Raw genomic sequence first — 18727 nt, 5'->3', positions numbered from 1 at the left:
AAAAAAAAAAAAAAAAAAAAAAAAAAAAAAAAAAAAAAAAAAAAAAAAAAAAAAAAACTGATGCCCGTTGCCCGTTGGGAGGACGGTGGAGTTGCCTATTCATTGTTGAATGAGAGAGAATATTGGGGGCTTTTACGGGAAAACCCCATTTAAACGCTTTTCCAGATCCGACCGTTACAATTATTTGAAAAAAAAGAATGAGAGAGAGGCTCCCCTTTGAAAAACCTCCATTCTCCTCCTCACTCAATCTCTCATCCTCTCCATCCTTCACTTCTTCTTCTTCTTCTTCTTCTTCTTCTTCTTCTTCTTTCTATTTTGCATTTCTTCCTCCCTCACATCTCTCTTTGTTGAGTTTCCCATGAACGATAACAACAACAGATCCTTATCAATCATGGAATCAAAACCTTCACACCCTCTTCACCAAATTGCCAAAACCCCAACCCACAAACTTCTTCTCAAGCAGTGGCTCAAGGAGGAAGAACTAATCTTCGGCCGAGTCTCTCTCAAGGAAACCCTAATCGATTCTGTTCGAAAGGAAATCACTATGCTTCACATTTTCTTCTTCGTCTTCCACTCCACATCTATACTCCTCCTCTTCAACGCCTCAGCCAAGGACTTCAACGGCGCAGCCTGCAACAGATCCTGGATTCCCTCCATTTGTTCTCTCTTATTCTCTCTGGGCATCATTTGGGCTGTCAGATACAAGACTGATCTCGAGGCCCATTTGGAGAAATTGTTAGAAAGGGAAAAAGAAGATAGAAATTTGCTGTCCAAGTGTGTTGAAGAGTTGAAGCGGAAAGGGGACGAATTTGATTTGTTGAAGGAGGTGGATGCGCTGCGGAGGGCGAAGAGCTTGCGGGTTGAAAGTAAGGCTGTGAGAAAATGGTCTTCAAGGGATTTCATGACTCTGTTTTTCTTCTCTGTTTCGTGTATGTTTCTTGGGATTATTAGGATTGTTCTATGTGATAAGTGAAGGGATTCATAGAAATGGGGCATTCATGTGATGCCAAGGATTTCGTCGTGGTCCTGACATTTGGATCTTGTTTCAGTGCAGATTACTCTGTTCTGCACTTGTATTTTGTTGCTTTGGTGGCATTATTTGGAACTAGTGTCCAACAATTTTAAAAAATGGTTCTTTGTTCTGTTGATCCTTGCTAGATCTGCTCAAACACTTTGTGAATCCCCTCTATTTTTGGTGAATCCCCTCTATTTTTGACCGCCCATGTTTAAATCTTTCCTGAAGTTATAATAGTAGCTATGACTCATGTTTTTAGAGGTCAGGTCATACCCGACCCCCCAACCCCTTAAACTTGCAATTTTTAAGCCCTGTGTCATAATAATTTTTAAATTTATGTTTATTTTTCCACCCTTTCTTAACTATGAATTTCATAAACATTTGACTTTCTTAGTAAAATTTCAATCTAAAGTAGTTTCTAATCACATGGTGGCTCATAGGCTAACACTGAAGTCTAGGGAAGATATGGATCATTTTTTATTGTTTGCTTCTGCCCCCCTCATGTTTGAGCAAAACTCCTTAATTTAAAGGATTAACACTGACGCCTTGGGGAGGGTCCTTCGGAAGATAAAGATTAAGTGGCGTCTAACTAAGTGAGAAAGAAGTCCTAATCCCTTTTTCTGCTGCAAATCTTCTAGTGTGTGTTAATTCATTTTATTTCACTAGATTGGGTTTGATGTCCAATAGTCTTTACTCTTGTGATCGTCTTTTTGAAGAGACTGAACATACTTGTTTTCCTTTGGGGAGGGGGAAGAGAGATCCTAATGAAACAAAATAGGAGAAACGATGCATTTTTACCCATTCCAGAAGATAAACTTTGTCTCGCTCTAAGCTTGAATCTGAATTTGGCCTTCACTAACAATTTCAAGAGCCACAATGCCAAATCCAAAGATGACATTGAGGACGATGACTAGGTACGATGACTAGGTTAAGTGGGGGAGAGTGTCACAACCTCACTGAGAGAAAGTAGGTTGTGACCCTCACACGTTAAGACAAACGAGGGACGACCCCTCAAGTGGCGCCCATCCGGCCATGTTTGGGCCAAGATTGAGAAATGTCATGATGCGACCGAGGAGGACGGTGCATCATCCAACACACCAAAAGTGTGCATTGAAGATAAGTCAAGGCATACGCAAAGTGGGATGAAATCAGGCCTTCTGTGAGTGAATTCATTGTCCGATGGCCATCGGTTCAGAAGAGAGCTTTAGATATAAAAAAACTGAGGACAACCACATGACTACAACATTTTAGGCGTTTATCCTATTTGTTAGAAGGTGTGTTTATCCTATTTGCAGGCTAGAGAAGGCAACCCCTAATAGAAAACAGAAGTTGCGCATGATAGTTATAGAAAGGTATGAGAATTTGAAGAACAAAAAACCAAAAAGAGAATGAAAAGCTTACAGTTCCTCTAACGTACAAAGATTTCCAAGCTCTGGTGGTAAGGAAGCAGAGAAATTGTTGGAATCGAATCCAGGTCAATTAAATTGTGTGCTACCAGTAAAAACATTCCACATTGAAAAAGTCGTAGAATCAAATCCTCCACTCTAGACCTGTGATGTAATATTGTAAACGAAATATATGGAGGTGTGTGTATAAGAAAGAAAACATACAGATAGGAAAGGGAAGTTGATGTCCATAGCTCTAGTGGGAGTACACCAGCAGCATCTAGTGCATAAACATGCCTGCAAAATCATATAAATAAAATGAAATTCAAACAAAGAACATGAGTTTGCTATGATAACCAGATATGTCTTCTCTGATCCTTTCTTTCAACCAGATTTTATACTCTTACAATCAACCAAATTTGTGGGAACGCAAAACGTACAAGCAAAAATATATACAATTTTTTTCTTGCACTTCACATCCTATTTTTTAACGGTCCATGTATATCAATACTTCAACGTCTTAAGGTTTATTAGTATTGACTAATGAAAGGGAAGATCATGGACGCCATGGATATGGAATTGCAAGCTTAATCAGAGGATTATCAGAGGATTAATCTGTAGTGGTTACAGTGCATCCAACAGAAATGAGAGTAGATATTTTCAAGGTAACACTAAGATTCAATAGTCATGATATTACTGGGAGATTCTGAGAAAAACGACTACATGAGAGTGGAAAAAGAAGAGCATATGGAAGATTATTGAGAATAATCAAACTTCCCATCCCAACTAATGAATTGCTTACCTTGCTTTGCCGTTGTTAAAATCTTTGAATTATGAAGACCCCCGCCACCATCTTTAAAGTTGTATCGGCTCGGCCATATCATCACCCACCAACCCAAAGGCGGGCTCCATTCATGGATGAAGTCTTGCTGATTTAACTTGCTCCAGCCTCCAACCCATTAATTTATTGAATTTGATATAAATAAGGGTTTTAAAAGTCGGGCTAGCCTGAGCCCTTTCATTCGGCCCAACCCAAGAATGTAGTGTTTTAGGCCTACTAAACTTGGGCTTGGGTACAGCTTGAGCCTTTCACTTTTTAGAGCCAGAACGAGTTAGGACGACTCAATGATGATGGTGAGTATTGGGCATTTGGGTCGGTTTTCCTTTTTACTCTCTCATATAGAACAAAACTACACTTCCATGCTAAGTCATCAACAATTTTATGAAAGGTGTGATTTGACCTGAGCATACCTTGGAGGTGTATCCTGCTTCTCATTGCCTCCCAAATAATAGATGAGAATGAGGGTTTTGATGATACTGAAACAATTCTTGCATGTAACAAAGTTGTATCAATACCATTCATTCACTTTTATATGGAAGTCAAGTTCTTGTGTGTAGAAGACATGGTCTTCGAATAAAGCTCGACCAATAGTCCACATGTTTTGTGACAAACAGTGGTGGTAATCAGTGTGATAATGAAAAGACGGATGAAAGTAAGGATAAAGCTGTGAGCTCATTTGGGCCTTTGCCTGCATACAGCATTGTAATATAATTTAGATAAAATAAAGGGTGAAAATGATGCATTAAATGAGCAAAGAAGAGTAGTAGTAATTGTCATTGGCATTGAATGCCCCAATTAATTGTGTTCCGCAACTCTTCCACTTTCCCATCATTAATCAAATTCGAACAATTAATTTCCATTTTCCCTCCCACCATTAATATCGCAATAATGTTTAGTTCATAAATAAATATCCTCTTATATTTCCCGTAGCGCTCTCCATACAATCACGAACACTGAATCCAAACCCCCAGTCCCCTCTCTCTCTCTCTCTCTCTCTTTTCCCCTCTGCCTCCCTCTATAAAGCTCCAAATATGGCCGCCCAAGTGAGTAGTCTTATTCGAGTTCTCGCCGGCTACGAGGACCAAGATAACCGGGCCGCCCTCGAGGAATCAACGGCTCTCACTACTCGTGATTTGCTCGGTCAATCTTCCAACCTCGCTGACTCTCAGGAACTGGACCTCGATTTGCAGGTTCCCTCCGGCTGGGAAAAGCGCCTCGACTTGAAGGTTTCTTCAATTTCATCCCTTTTTTAACTTCCAAAATCTCAACGCCTCCTTGATTTTAATAGCAACTCTTCGTTAAATCTTCCAATTCAAGATTTTTTTTTTTATTCAATTCAGCAGTTGGGCTGAAAAAATGGGGTGGGAACTATTTTATTGCACTTGTGGGTGCGGTCTATGTTCTTGGATGCTCTGCAAATACTGTGACGTTTTTATATTTTCCCTCTAATTTTAATGACATTCATTGCGGCGCTTTATTTTATTTTTTAAAATGTTCTTGGTGTTTGTACTCGCCTGATTAATTATCCCCACCCCCCTCTCCTCTGAAATCATTGGGTTTTATTTATTTATTTAAAGAAAAAAAAATCCTCTGTTCGTGTTTGCAGTCGGGAAAAGTTTACATTCAGAGAAGTCAAACTCCAGATTCTCCTCTGAATTCAGAATCCAAACAACGCCAAATGAAGAATCGAACAGAATCCAAATCCCAGGACTTGAATTTCCCCCCATCTCCTTCAAAACGAACATTAAATCTCTTCAATGAAACCAGCTTGGATTTGAATTTGACGTCGTCGACCAATTACGCCAGCGTTTGCACTCTGGATAAGGTCAAATCTGCTTTAGAAAGGGCCGACAAGGAGCTGATTAAAAAACGGTCTACGCTTTGGAAGTCGCCGTCCTCCCCCTTGGCGGCCAAGGAAGTTCAAGAAGAAGAGGCGGCGGAAAGTAGAAAGTCGGCGGCGCCGATGGCGGTGGGTTGTCCTGGATGTCTATCTTATGTATTGGTGACGAAAAACAACCCAAGATGTCCTCGATGCAATTCTGTTGTTCCATTGCCGAGCATCAAGAAACCTCGAATCGACCTAAACATATCCATATAAAAAGGGTCGGGGATGGTTCTTTTGTTGCGGGTACATGTAAAATGAACATATTTACACCAAAAATATTATGCCTTCCATTGTTGAATTTGTTCTTTTTCTTTTTGTCTCGCTCTTTTAACATATCTTCCTCGCGTTTTCTCGTGTTTGACCATTTTAGGGTTTAAAAAGTGGTAGTTCAAATTGGGTTGAATTGGAAAAACAATTGGAACCTAAAATTCTCCATGTAATAAATAAATTTTATTTGGATATAAATGTGAAGTTGAATATGGGGTATTTGGGGTTAAAAAAAGTGCGCATTTATAGAGGTTGCGTAGTAAAAACGCTTGGAAGGGCAGTGGGTGGAGAAGATGGGTTTAATCTTAAATGGTTGCTTGCAAATTATAGCGTTTCCAGACCCAACAAATTAATATATTTAATGGACACTTTAATTTTGTCATAGTTTGCCACCTACGTTTTTATACGCCACATTTATTGCTCTCTCTCTCTCTCTCTCATTTTTCTTCTCTCCAATTAAATTCGTATTATTGTTGGATTACTACTCAATTAATTTTCATTAATCACACCTTTCGTCTCCGAGGCTTTCCTGCCCTAATTTCAATCTTAAAACTTTGCTGTTAATTAATCCACAAGTAATGTCATAGGATTATGGATTTATTATGATCTATGTGCGACTTTTATGAACCTTGCATCGCAGTTATTACTGCTAAACTCCGCAACCATACTTTTTTTCTTTTTTTTATTTTAAACTTTCTCGGCAAGGAAATCAACGTCAACACCCCATTAATGCCCATAACTTCGTGAATTCAATCCATGCTTGATTATTTCAATAATTAAATGATAATACATTTTTGTTTTTTTATTAAGATGCAAAATTGCTGAATTGCTGTAATAAAGATGAATAAATAATACAATCTATATGTTTTCCATCTTTTATCCCACGCCTACAACATAAATAAAATGCTGTAAATGTGGAATAATTCTGAGATATTTTAAATAAAGATGAGGTATAGTTGGCAATGTTTGGGTGTTCAAATTTAATTTTGAAATAAATGTGAAAAATGTTAGGCAAGTGGTGGGCAAGAGTGTGTAACTCATTCTCCTAGGCCACCCTACCAGACCTTGTATTCTTTTTCTTTTCTTAATTTCTTTTTCATTCGAAATAAAATCAAGCCTTCGCCCCCTTGCTTATTTTGACAAATCAAGTATTAATCTTAAACTTTGTCTAACTAATTACTTCACAACTATATGGCACGGACACCAAATATCAATATGATATTACTAATTTCCTCCCTATTCTTTTTAATCTTTCAACTTCCCATAAATAATTTAGTAGTGGCCTCCATGCCTAAATCCATTCACATCACTATACTAGTTTTAATTTTGCTATATTATTATTGCAACGTAGTTATTGTGTTTTAAGCTCGGTCCATTGAGAAAACAATAATAAAATATTTTAAAATGTGAAAATTAAAGTCTATTAATATTTGTTCAATTTAAGTCTAATTTTCACACTAGAATCAAATAAATAAAATTAAAAATCAAGGAAGGGCGTGTTGTATTAAAATTTATACTTAATTGGCAATTAAACGGAAGTGATAGGGCAAGTAATATAGTAGTGAGTTATTAAAAGTTTAATTAATTAAAATAAATTTTTAACTTAATTAGCTAGCAACGAATTAACTTTTAAATATCTCCTTTTAGAAAAATACTTGATTATGGGTTTATATTATATATGGTTTAGGGTGTAGGGGAAGAGAAATTAATTTAACCTCCCTTTAACCTGTGTTGTTTTATGTTGGACTTGGACTATTTATTGGTGGAATAAAAATGATGCATTTAAGAGTAAGACAAGACACCCGTATTAAATGTCAGGTATCCCATATAAAATGCAATGATTTTAGAAATTTGAGAGTTTGTAACATGTGTTTTGCACTTGTATTCGAGTGGGGAAAATATCCAAATACCATGTAATATATGATTATATCTTCAACCACTCCCTCAATTTGTAGGGTTTTATTGAAAAAAGAAAACGAAAAAGAAAATAGTATTGCATAAACTTTTTTTTCATTAAGTATCGGTGTCGTTTTCATATTTATGAAGTTTGTTCAACTAAATAAACACGCACCATTTATTAACAACACCAGAATTTAATGTTCCGAATTGACAATTACGAGAATCGCTTCAAACCTTCTTTCCCAACATTAATTAATTCATGATTGGACCCTTTCTTTTGCTTTTTTATACTTCCATCTTGCATTATAAATTTCTTTACTTTCTTGAAATCATTTTTTTTTATAAAAAAAAATGTGATAAAATGGGAACATCTTTTTTTTTCTTAAATTAATTCTTCAAAGATGATTAAAATTGAACCGAATATTGGACATTAATCTAAATTATAAAAGCTTAGGGAAAAGAAAAAAACTATTACTGTACTCAGTAGCCCGCCGTCTTCTTTCTTCTATGCCGCTGCCCCCTCCCTCTGTAATCTTTAACCACTCGAAGGAGGCGAGAAACAGAAGGTAATTCTTCCGCCGGAGTTTCCACCAGAGCTCACCGATGAAGAAGTTGAGGTCTCCGACAGAAGGTAATTCTATCTTTTGCTGTTTTTATTTAAGCTATTTTTGTTTCGTTTGTCTTAGTTGCATCATTTGTTAATTACTCTGCTATGGAATGCATATACAGTCACTGTATTAGGCTTCCATCAGCAAAGGAGCTAGAAATGGAAGTATCCAAGGGTGTTCAGAAAATGCGGAACTACGAGTCTACTCTTCTCATTGCTTATAAGGTTTGTGCTCCTATTTTTATTTATCTTTCCCTGAGATTTTCTGGTGCTTGAAATGGAATGAAGTTATTAAGCAAAACAATTTCTGAAATAAAGATCAGTTCAAACCATCACAATCCTACCTTGCTTCGATGAAGTTATTTGGTATGCGATTAGATCTTAGTATTATATTATTCATGAAGTGCACCTTTTTGACATCATGCAGACGACAAGTTTTTGGCTAGTATTTCAATTGATGGATTGGGTTTCTAACAATTGATAATGTATGCTTTCACAGTGTAGACTGAAACTTCTTGGTTTTTTGCAATGCATAACTGGGGATCTAGATGCCTTATTTGTTAAGAGGATCTCCTTTTAGGTATTATCAAACTGACTTTTTCTATCTGTTTATATTTTTGTGCATACACTTTTACAGGGATACCTACAGAAGCTAATGTCATTAGAAAAACTTACATGGTCGAGGATTGTTAAGAGAGGAGTCCCACGTTGACTAAGGAAGGAAAAAATCATGGATTTATAAGTAAGAAATACGATATCCTTTTTTTGGAAAACAAAAAAATAAAGCAATGAAAACTTGTGGGTTTTAAAATGGAGTGAAAAGGCCAAACATTCATGTGAGGAAGGAAGGAGTGGTTTGATGGGTTTGAAAACGGGATTCTGATGGCTTTAGAAAAATTATAAATATCTCATTGTAATGCCAGAGCAAAAGAGAGAAAAGAGCAAATAGCAAAGAGGAAAGAGTGCAAAGAGCAAGAGTTACATAGTTAAAGTACATGTAACATAGAAGGGTTTTGAGAATTTCTTTGTCTTCTTGTCTCTCCCCTCTCGACACCTCCTTTACAAGTTCGTGAGAGTTATTTAAATAAGTTGGTTTCAGAGCGAGCGTTTATTTTCTATAAATCGGTATCAGAGCAAATTTTATTTTCAACAAATTGGTATCAGAGTCGATGGCGAACATGATGAGACAAATGTCGCTACCACGATTGACGAAGACGAACTATGAGAATTGGAGCATCCAAATGAAAGCTCTTCTTGGTTCGCAAGACGCATGGGAGGTGGTCGAAGAAGGTTTCGAAGAACCGAAGGATACCACGGGTTATACGGAGGTGCAAAACAAGACCTAAAAGAATTATGATCAAAGGATAAGGTAGCATTATACATGCTGTTCCGAGTTGTTGACAAGTCGGGCTTTGAGAAGATTGCAAGGGCAACTACTTCAAAAGAAGCGTGGGATACTCTAGAAAAGGTGTTCAAAGGAACCGACCAAGTCAAGCAGGTGCGTCTCATCCAAATGAAAGCTCTTCTCGGTTCGCAAGACGCATGAGAGGTGGTCGAAGAAGGTTTCGAAGAACCAAAGGATACCACGGGTTATACGGCGGTGCAAAACAAGACGCTAAAAGAATTACGATCAAAGGATAATGTAGCATTATACATGCTGTTCTGAGCTGTTGACAAGTCGGGCTTTGAGAAGATTGCAAGGGCAACTACTTCAAAAGAAGCGTGGGACACTCTAGAAAAGGTGTTCAAAGGAACCGACCAAGTCAAGCAGGTGCGTCTCCAGACTCTGCGTGGCGAGTTGGAGAGCATGAAGATGAAGGAGTCAGAAAATGTATTTGACTACATTATTACGCGTGTAACAGATAAATCCCTACCGAGTTAATGTGATCCCTAACTTTTAGTTAACAATTTTTTTGTTACGTAACTATTTTTACATTAAACTCACACAATTGAAGTAAGTGGGAAGTACACGTAAGAGCATTAGTTAAGTTGTCATTTACTTTTCCTATTAATTTGTTATTTAAATATTCAAACTGAATGACGAATGAAATCAAGTCTTCAGCAAATCTCTCCCTCCTTTTACTTTTCGTTAATTTTTTCTTGAAGAAATTTTCCTTCTGCCGATTTGTTTTTCCGTCGACGTTTTCCTCCCAATTGCCAGAAGTCAACAAGTGGTATCAGAGCTTGGTTGAAGTCATCAGTGGGATATCATTGCGAAGGAGCTAACTTTATCAACAGTCAAGTTGAATAGCCAAGTGGTTAGAGCGTCAACCTAACAACACACAGGTCTCAGGTTTGCCGACAATCAAAGGTGTGGACACCATCCTGTTCATCAGCAAGGGAGGCGAGCACCGCAAGCTAACCGACGTCTACTTCATCTCGAGGCTCAAGGCTAACTTTGTGAGCCTGGGTCAACTCGATGAGGCTGGCTGCTTCATTTTCATCGAGTGCAAGTTACTCAAAATCTGCGATGATCGACAACGGCTGCTCACACAAGTTCGGCGCACAACAAACTATCTTTATGTCCTGGAGTTGGAGATAGAGCAACCCTTCAGGCTTTTGGCCAAGATCGAAGAGGTATCTTGGAGGTGGCACGCAAGGTACGGGCACCTAAACTTTCCTGCTCTACAAAAATTACACAGGGAGGAGATGGTGCATAGTTTGCCGGCAATCAAAGGCGTGAACAAGTTGTGCGACGGGTGCCTCATCGGCAAACAGAAGCGCACCCCCTTTCTGTCTCAGACATCCTACCGCGCCGGTGAGCCGTTGGAGCTGGTACACGGCGATATCTGCGGGCCCATCAAGCCGGCGACCCCAGGCGGCAAGACCCTCTTCCTCCTGTTGGTCGATGACGAAAGCCGCTTCATGTGGCTGATCTTGTTGCAAGAGAAAACTGAGGCAACAGAGGTAATTAAGCGGATTCAAGCACGAGCGGAGGCCGAATGTGGAAAGAAGATGCAGGTGCTACACACGAACTGAGTTAGAGAATTCATCTCGGCGAGCTTCGGTAAGTACTGCGATGAGCTTGGTATGCAGCGGCACCTAACGACGCTCTACTCTCCCCAGCAGAACGGGGTGGTGGAACGCCGAAATCAAACCATCGTTGGGGCAGCAAGGTCATTACTGATGACGATCGGGATGCCCGGGAGGTTTTGGGGAGAGGCGGTAATGACGACCGTTTATCTCCTCAATCGGTCGCCAACGCGAAGCCTCGACGGGAAGACGCCACACGAGGCCTGGTATAACAAGAAGCCAGCGGTACGTCATCTCCGAGTGTCCGGCTGTGTCGCATACATGAAGGACGCGCGTCCCCACTTCGCCAAGCTCGATCCCAGGGGGCTGAAGGTCGTCTTCATCGACTACGAACCCGGAAGCAAGGCGTACAGGTTCTATGATTCTGCAGAGGGGCAAGCTCACGTGTCGCGCGACGTCATCTTTGACGAGACCACCTTTTGGCAGTGGAACGACGTAGCCGAGGCAAATCATAACCCAAATCAATTCACGATGAAGTACCTCGTCACCAAGCCGGGAGAAGGAGGAGCACAACATCGAGAATCGTCACCGTCCCCAGCAGCTGCATCGGGCACGCCTATGCCAACCCCAACCATAACTCCAGTTGCAACTCCGAAACCAGTAGAGTTCGCAACACCACGTACTGTGAATTCGACGCTAGATGCCGATCACGATGATGGTTTGGTGGCCAAATATCGGAGGATGGAAGACCTACTGGTAAGAGGTGAACCACCTGGACTGGCGGCATGCCAGCTCGAAGAAGAGGTGGCCGAACAAGACGTGAAGTCCGGAGGACATGCCGCCAAGGACAGCTCGAAGAAGAGGTGGCCGAACAAGACGTGAAGTCCGGAGGACATGCCGCCAAGGACATCGAGCCATAGCTCGAATCAGAGTTCAAACAAAATAAGATAGATATACGATATGGCTTTAGGAGGAGATTATTAGATAAATCACCCTGAATGTGATCCTAACTTTTAGTTAACCATTTTTTTCTTTTAGTTAACCATTTCTTTTGTTACATAACTATTTTTAACGTTAAACCTACACAATTTAAGTCCTAACTTTTAGTTAACCATTTTGTTTGTTACGTAACTATTTTATGTTAAACCCACGCATTAAACCCACACAATTAATTGGAGTGAGTACATGTCGAGTGTAAGATGTTAGTTAATTTTCCTATTTTAGGATAATTTGTTATTTAACAAATGAAATCATTGAATATTAGCAAATCTCTCTCTTTCCTTTTACTTACTGTTATTTTTTCTTCTAATTCCTATGCATAATTTGTTATTTAAATATCCCAACGGATTAAAAATGAAATCATGAAGTCTTCATCAAATCTCTCTCTACTTTCAGTTATTTTTTCTTCGAAGAAATTTTCTTTGAGCCAGTTTTTTAGTCGAAGTTTTCCTCCCAATCGCTAGAAGTCAACACAGACCGTGGCGAACAAGCTAAATCGAAACAGAGAAATGTTACCTGAGATGCGGGTTGTTGAAAAAATTTTGAGGTCGTTAACAGACATCTTCGAGAATGTCGTATGTGCAATAGAAGAGTCGAAGGACCTAGCGAAGTTCACGGTCGATGAGCTCGCCGGTTCTCTCGAGGCACACGAGCAATGTAAGAAAAAGGAGGAGCCACTCAATCAAGCGCTTCAGACGAAGGCATCAATAAAAGATGGAAAGAGTACTTCATTCACAAAATTTTTGAGGTAGAGATCGTGGAAGCCGCGGGAATGGTCGAGGTGGTCAAGACAACAGTTACGAAGAAATCTATAATGAGAAGAGACTATCGAGCCAAGCAAATTGGCGTGGAAGAGGACGCAATCGAGGATACAATTACAACATCCAGATACAATTACAACATCCAGTGTTACAAATGTGAAATATGGCCACTAATGCAAAAAATTGTAACTACGACAGATGTTACCATTGTGGTAGAATGGGTCATTGTGCAAGAGATTGTCGAGCAGAAGAAAAGGTGGAAGAAAACATCAACCTAGCCTTGGATGACGCAACAAATTGAGACATTCTCTTGATGGCCCAAACTGAAGAGCCGAACACAAAAGGAGACGGTGGCGCGAAAGCCGATAGCGACAGTTGTGAGGCGATGGAAACTGTTAGAAATGAGGTGATGCACAGCGGATGTGGCGAAATCCTGATAGCAGAGACGAGAAAATCGAATAAAGATGAACAACTGAATAATAGAGAGCCCGAGCTCGAAGAGAGAGAGCTCCAATGGCCGGAAAGGCAATTCGAGGAAAAAAGAAGAAAGAGGATGAAAATTGAAGAAGAAAAGAAACCCTTAGAAATAAAGGTTGAAAGGTTAGAGAAGGAAATTGATGAGAGAGTTCCTTCTATGAGAAAGAAAAGAATGGGAGGATAATCTCTAATATGACGAAGAACGTTGAAGAAGGTGTGGAGAAAGAGAAAGGCTTGTTCGTGGAGATTGAGGCTCTAGTGGACGAGCTAGCGAGGGAGGAGAAAGATATAGAGATATTGACTCAACAGAGAAACTCACTCGACGTGAACCTGAATCAAGTCCAACAGGAGACAGTGAATGTACGACACACGATTGGGACACTCACTCGTTATAAAGCCGAACTGGAGGAAGCAAAAATGCTAGTTGTAAATGTAGTTGTGGACTTGCGAAGGGAATTGAGTAAACTGAACGAAGTCATGATGTCTGAGTCAAGCGTGGCTGAGAACGGGAGAAATGAAGAGTTGGTGTCTCAAATGGGAGAAGCTCCAAATGAAGTCTCATCAGAAATGGACAAGCTCAATTTGCCGCTCGAGGACAAGAAGAGAAAATTGAAGAAACCACGATTGAGCTCGAGAAAACGAAAGCGGCGCAGTGGAATCATTGAATAGAGCATTTAAGTTTACGAGGGAGTTTTGTTGGGAATAAACTTTTTAGAACATTTAAATTTAGGGGGAGTTTTGTTTGGAATGAACTTAAATGACTGACCGTCATTTTTTATTTTGTTAATTTTGTTTTTGAAATTGAGTTGAAAAGGTACAATAAAGAATGGAGGACCAAAAAAGTTGGCTATGGGACAGTGAATTTTAGATTTTGGAAAACTGACTCACAAGTAGTTTTTAATTTTGTTAATTTCACGAATGTTTTTTAAATTGAGTCCAAAAGGTCAAATAAAGAATGGAGGGCCAAAAAAGTTGGCTATGGGATAGGGAATTTTAGATTTGGGAAAAGGTATAAATTAATTTGTTTTTCATTTTAATAGTAGTTATAGACTTAAAAAGTACATATAAGTAGAAAAGGATTTTGAGAATTCTTTGTCTCCTTGTCTCTCTCTCTAGACATCTCCTTCACAGATTCGTGAAAGTTACCTAAACGAGTTTCAGAGATTTATTTCTACAAATTGGTATCTATAAATTGGTATCAAAGCTGATTGTTATTTTCTACAAATTGGCATCATAGCGAATTTTAGATTTATTTCTACTGGTATCAAAGCGGATTGTTATTTTCTACAAATTGATATCATAGCTAATTTTATTTCAACAAAATTGGGGAATGTTATGGTTTCTTGATGTGTTTGTCATCTCAAATATGCTCCAACATCTCTTCTTTAAGAGTGGTTTTCAAGGCAAACATTGATTCTCCATCTGCGTAAGGTACCATTAGGATTCTCCTTTGGCGGTATAGTTTCGCTTCCACCAATGAACTTCCAAAGTATCCTTGTAGATAAGACATTATGCATGTTGCCCAAACACCATTAGGATCCTCCTTTGGCGGCATAGTTTTGCTTCCACCAATGAACTCCCACAGGTCTTATCCTTGTAGATAGGACATCATGCATGTTGCCCAGACACCATTAGGATCCTCTTTTGGCGGCATAGTTTCACTTCCACGAATAAACTCCCAAGAGTTTTATCCTTGTAGATAGGACATCATGCATGTTGCTCACTTCTTGTAGTTGTTATTGTTAAGTTTCTTGAGATTATCAAGTTGGCAATACCTCAGTATACCAAACTAAGTTTTTTTTGTTGATCGGCTGCTCTATCTCCAACTCAAAGATGTAGAGGTGGTTTGCCATGTGCTGCTGAAGCAAAGGGAATTTCACCGTACCGCGAATCCTTGAGTCGAGCTCGGAGAACGCAGACCTGACTCCGATCATATAGTTTGTTGCCCTGTGCCGACACTGTGGAGGAGTATGTGAGCCTGTTCGGAATGGACCCCACGACGTGTGTTGTTAGGTCGACGTTCTAACCAATTGAGCTAACCAACTTAGCTTTGATAATCTTGGCTCTTTCACAATGATATACCACCGGTAGATTAACCTTGCTGATACCACTTGATGTCGAGGAAATTGTTGAGGAAAAACAGCCGAAGAAAATTTGTTGGAAGAAGAATGAAAACAAAAAGCGTAAGAAAATAATAGAGAGAACTAAAGCTAGGGATTTGACTTTGCTGAAAAAACACGTTGATTATTTAAATAACAATTTTACCCTAAAAATGGTCGGCCAACTAAATCGGTCACTTCCGGTAAACATGGCCTAGAGGCCAGCCAAAATATGGTAATCCAGGTAGGTCAAATGGTGGAAGGAAAAAATTCTTGAGTGCGAACACGCCGCGGTATGTTCTTACATAAAGTTTGTCCCAATTATGTATAACTACTACAATGGTTAACAACATCATCCTTCAAGTATCAATCTCTAAGTAAATTAAGAAAATCATGCTTTTATTTTATCTAACCGCAGGAAAGAAAGATAGCATAGTGAAGTGAAGAGCAAAAGAACAGAAGAAAATAGAGAATCGTGAGGAATCAAGTCATTTGCAGGGGAATGAAGGAAGACAAAGTTTAGTGAAGAGGTATAACTGTTGCCTAGTATTATTTTTTTCTTTTGCCGTTTGATGAGACATGTTTTTAGTTGGTAATTGATGAAGGTTTGTGATGTTTCTCATAGGTTACTGCTTCTCTTGCTCCAGATGCAAAGAGAGATGCAGTCAGATACACTTTCTTCTGTATGTGAAACATATTTCCGGATCTTAAGCTATACAATGCAGTTCTAGGTAAGTTATTGGCATGTGAAGTTTACACATATTCCTTATTTAGTTTTTTCACGTTTTTACTCGGTTGAATCTTTTCTTTTCACCATTTGACATACATGACTATATTGCCATATTTACAATGCAGTTCTTAATGTCTAGGTAAGTTATTGGCATGTGAAGTTTGCACATATTCCTTATTTAGTTTTTTCACGTTTTTACTCGGTTGAATCTTTTCTTTTCACCATTTGACATACATGACTATATTGCCATATTTTTAGTTGCAGACATACACAAATTAGTTAGCTGACCATTTGACATACACGATTACATGTCAGGGGAGTGGCCCAGATTTAATTGGTATTATGGCCATTTTTAGAGTAGAATAGTTATTTAAATAAGTCTGAGAAACAAATAGCCTTGTTTTTCAGTCAAATCTCGAAGCTTCCGTATTCTTCCTTTTATTTTATTCAGCGCTTTTCTATTTTTCTTCTCCCAAAAATTCCTTCGACAATTTTTCTTTGTCAAGATTTCCTCACCAGCCAAGTTTATCTACCGTGATATATTGTGGAGAAGCCAAGTCTATCAAAAATTAAGTTGAATAGCTCAATTGGTTAGAATGTCGACCTAATAATGCATAGGTCTCAGGTTCATTTAAAAGAAAATACAAAACATGAAAAAACACACATAATGGGGTCCATCCCGGTAGGCTCACTGACTCCTCCACATAATGGGGTCCATCCCGGTAGGCTCACTGACTCCTCCACATAATGGGGTCCATCCCGGTAGGCTCACTGACTCCTCCACGCCATATACCCAATTAGGTTTTGAATGCATTTGACCGTCTCTGTGCGTTTTCAGTGTTGCATTGTGGCATTTAAGTAATGAGGGAAATCCTGGATGCTTTGAATGTTGATCTACAAGACTTTTCTTGTTCAGCTATACAATATTGTACTTGAGTACAGGTCTGGGAGATTAGTGTGGAACTCTGAAACAGAGTACTAATTACTGGTTCCTCTAAAACCAAGCCTCGTTAATGCTTGTTCCAAGAATTTGTTTTAATATTTATGCTCTTCATTACAACAAGTTATATGATAATCTAATCTTTTTGAAAAATCACTGATGGTGCTTTGGGGTCCTTACTATGAAGCAATTTCAATTCCCTGTTACATGTATATCCTGATAATTTATCACCAAGGGTGGGCCAATACCTACAATTTCTACTTGTCTGCTATCTTTTTCCTTTTATCATTACTATTATTTTTCAAATGGGTGACAGGTAACATTCAAGTTTCATTCAGAGATCATGGTGAAGTACTAGCGAAAGCTTTGAAGATAATGTTGTGCGATGATAGACAGCATGACATGCAAAAGGCAGCTGCATTTATTAAGCATTTGGCTACTTCCACATTATGTTTTGGATCCGCAGAGTCGTTGGCAGGTATCAGAAGCTTCTGAAATCCTTTTAGTTATGAAAAATGCTATCATGATTCGTACTGTTGTTTGACCAAGAACATGTAATGTATGGACTATTTACAGCCCTGGTCCCCGTAAACATCTACTTGATATGCAGAAATATCAGCAATATGCCTCTGATCCAAAATTGAGTGACTCCCTTGCTTCTGTCCTTTGGGAACTTAATCTTCTGTGGGAAGCATTATCATCCAGATGTCTCAACTATGGCTGCTAGCACATCAAGCATGAATAGTACTCAAAATCGAGTATATACATCTCCACTGTTTCTCCCCAGCAGGCATGCAGAGACTTGTCATTGGAACAGGAGTCTTGTATCCCACAACTTAACGTCAGGAAAGTTAGCAAGATGAAACTAGCTACGGAATCTACCCAGTCTACTTTGGACATGGACATGTGCAGCGCCATTGACGAGAATAAAGTGAAGGAAAAGCTTGATACAAGATTCTCTCTTCTCCGGGACATCAAAGACAATGAAAGATTGAGGACTAAATTGGAGCATGCCACTTCGTCTTTGCAGCTATACGAAGAATACAAAAGGTAAAATAAAAATAAAAATAAAATCTAAAAAGTCCAGGAATTAATATTTGATTAATTGTTGCAGACCCTCCAAATTTTTTGATATTTGTCATAGTTCTAAATTTGGGTTCAATTGCTATTCGCAGCAACATGACTTCGGTTAAAACGTATACGCAAGAAGCAGTCTTTGGAACTTGAGCTCGAGCAGGTGAAGAAGAATTTTCAGCAGATAGATATCTATTTGTATTTGTAGTTCATGCTTCATCCATTGGATCAAAATAGAAATTGATAGATATTATTGATTGAGACCGTGTAGATGACAACCAACCGAAATAAAAGTCGTCCTAATTTTGTCTTATGGCACAGAGTCTTCACCTAATGATTGTCTTCAAGCATACACACAACTCATTAAATGGATCGTCCAACCAACAGCAACAGCAACAGCATGTCAATCAATTCCCAACTTTAATTTTTTTGAATAATGTTGAGCTAACTTTCTTCCCTAGAAAAGCCATAAATTTCTGGTTTAAATGTATGGAAGAAAATAAATGTAAGACATGTGAGTCTCTACAGAATCCACATGGGGTTTCTGTGTAGTATTTGCCTGTTCTCTCGGATCTTGGAAGATCGTTTCGCTGTTGAACTATACCATTTTCCTCGCCATAAATTCCTTGGCCTTCACGAAATTGAGGGATACAAATATACTCGTTTCTTGGATCTAGATGATACGTGAACCAACCAGCAATTTTTAAATTTCAAAGATTAATCAAAAATAAATTTCAAAAAAAAAAAAAAAAAAAAAAAAAAAAAAAAAAAAAAA

General features: G+C 38.8%; 2 protein-coding genes and 3 long non-coding RNA genes across 8 annotated transcripts in view; 4 read left to right on the top strand and 1 right to left on the bottom strand.

Annotated features, from left to right (window-relative positions):
* Nucleotides 1-3848, bottom strand: part of LOC111486291 — a 7072-nt gene extending 3224 nt beyond the window's left edge. For all 3 annotated transcript variants that reach the window (XR_002718840.1, XR_002718839.1, XR_002718841.1), the window contains exons 1-2: nt 3203-3848; nt 2417-2697 (exon numbers count right to left, since the gene is read on the bottom strand). This is a non-coding gene — a long non-coding RNA (uncharacterized LOC111486291). The remainder of the gene's footprint in view (nt 1-2416; nt 2698-3202) is intronic.
* On the top strand, nt 50-1148 carry LOC111486287. The gene has a single exon (XM_023133357.1). The coding sequence runs from the start codon at nt 359-361 to the stop codon at nt 971-973; it is 615 nt and encodes a 204-aa protein (XP_022989125.1). The 5' UTR covers nt 50-358; the 3' UTR covers nt 974-1148.
* Nucleotides 3849-4162: 314 nt separating the features above from the next.
* LOC111486368 lies at nt 4163-5437 on the top strand. The gene is made up of 2 exons (XM_023133458.1): nt 4163-4467; nt 4848-5437. The coding sequence occupies exons 1-2, from the start codon at nt 4273-4275 to the stop codon at nt 5337-5339; spliced, it is 687 nt and encodes a 228-aa protein (XP_022989226.1). The 5' UTR covers nt 4163-4272; the 3' UTR covers nt 5340-5437.
* Nucleotides 5438-6096: 659 nt separating this feature from the next.
* The window catches only part of LOC111486371, a 17021-nt gene continuing 4390 nt past the window's right edge, over nt 6097-18727 (top strand). The window contains exon 1 of the long non-coding RNA XR_002718855.1: nt 6097-6107. This is a non-coding gene — a long non-coding RNA (uncharacterized LOC111486371). The remainder of the gene's footprint in view (nt 6108-18727) is intronic.
* Nucleotides 7800-18265, top strand: LOC111486370. Of its 2 annotated transcripts, XR_002718853.1 has the most exons (9): nt 7800-7923; nt 8022-8124; nt 8399-8479; nt 15627-15738; nt 15834-15932; nt 16064-16077; nt 17195-17356; nt 17455-17928; nt 18054-18265. It is a non-coding gene; the product is annotated as an uncharacterized LOC111486370 (long non-coding RNA). The 2 variants fall into 2 exon arrangements; XR_002718854.1 differs by lacking the exons at nt 8399-8479; nt 16064-16077 and having other exon boundaries at nt 15834-15939.

This window comes from Cucurbita maxima, unplaced genomic scaffold, assembly GCF_002738345.1.
Source record: "Cucurbita maxima cultivar Rimu unplaced genomic scaffold, Cmax_1.0 Cma_Scf00011, whole genome shotgun sequence".
Lineage (NCBI taxonomy): Eukaryota > Viridiplantae > Streptophyta > Magnoliopsida > Cucurbitales > Cucurbitaceae > Cucurbita > Cucurbita maxima.
The sequence above is the reverse complement of the archived record's forward strand: the minus strand, read 5'-3'. Positions and strand labels throughout refer to the sequence as shown.

Excerpts from the sequence above, each read along its gene's own strand:
- LOC111486368 (XM_023133458.1), top strand. The coding sequence starts at position 4,273 with ATGGCCGCCCAAGTGAGTAGTCTTATTCGAGTTCTCGCCGGCTACGAG. Across the intron at positions 4,468-4,847 it reads AAAAGCGCCTCGACTTGAAG|TCGGGAAAAGTTTACATTCA; the intron begins GTTTCTTCAATT and ends TCGTGTTTGCAG.
- LOC111486287 (XM_023133357.1), top strand. The coding sequence starts at position 359 with ATGAACGATAACAACAACAGATCCTTATCAATCATGGAATCAAAACCT.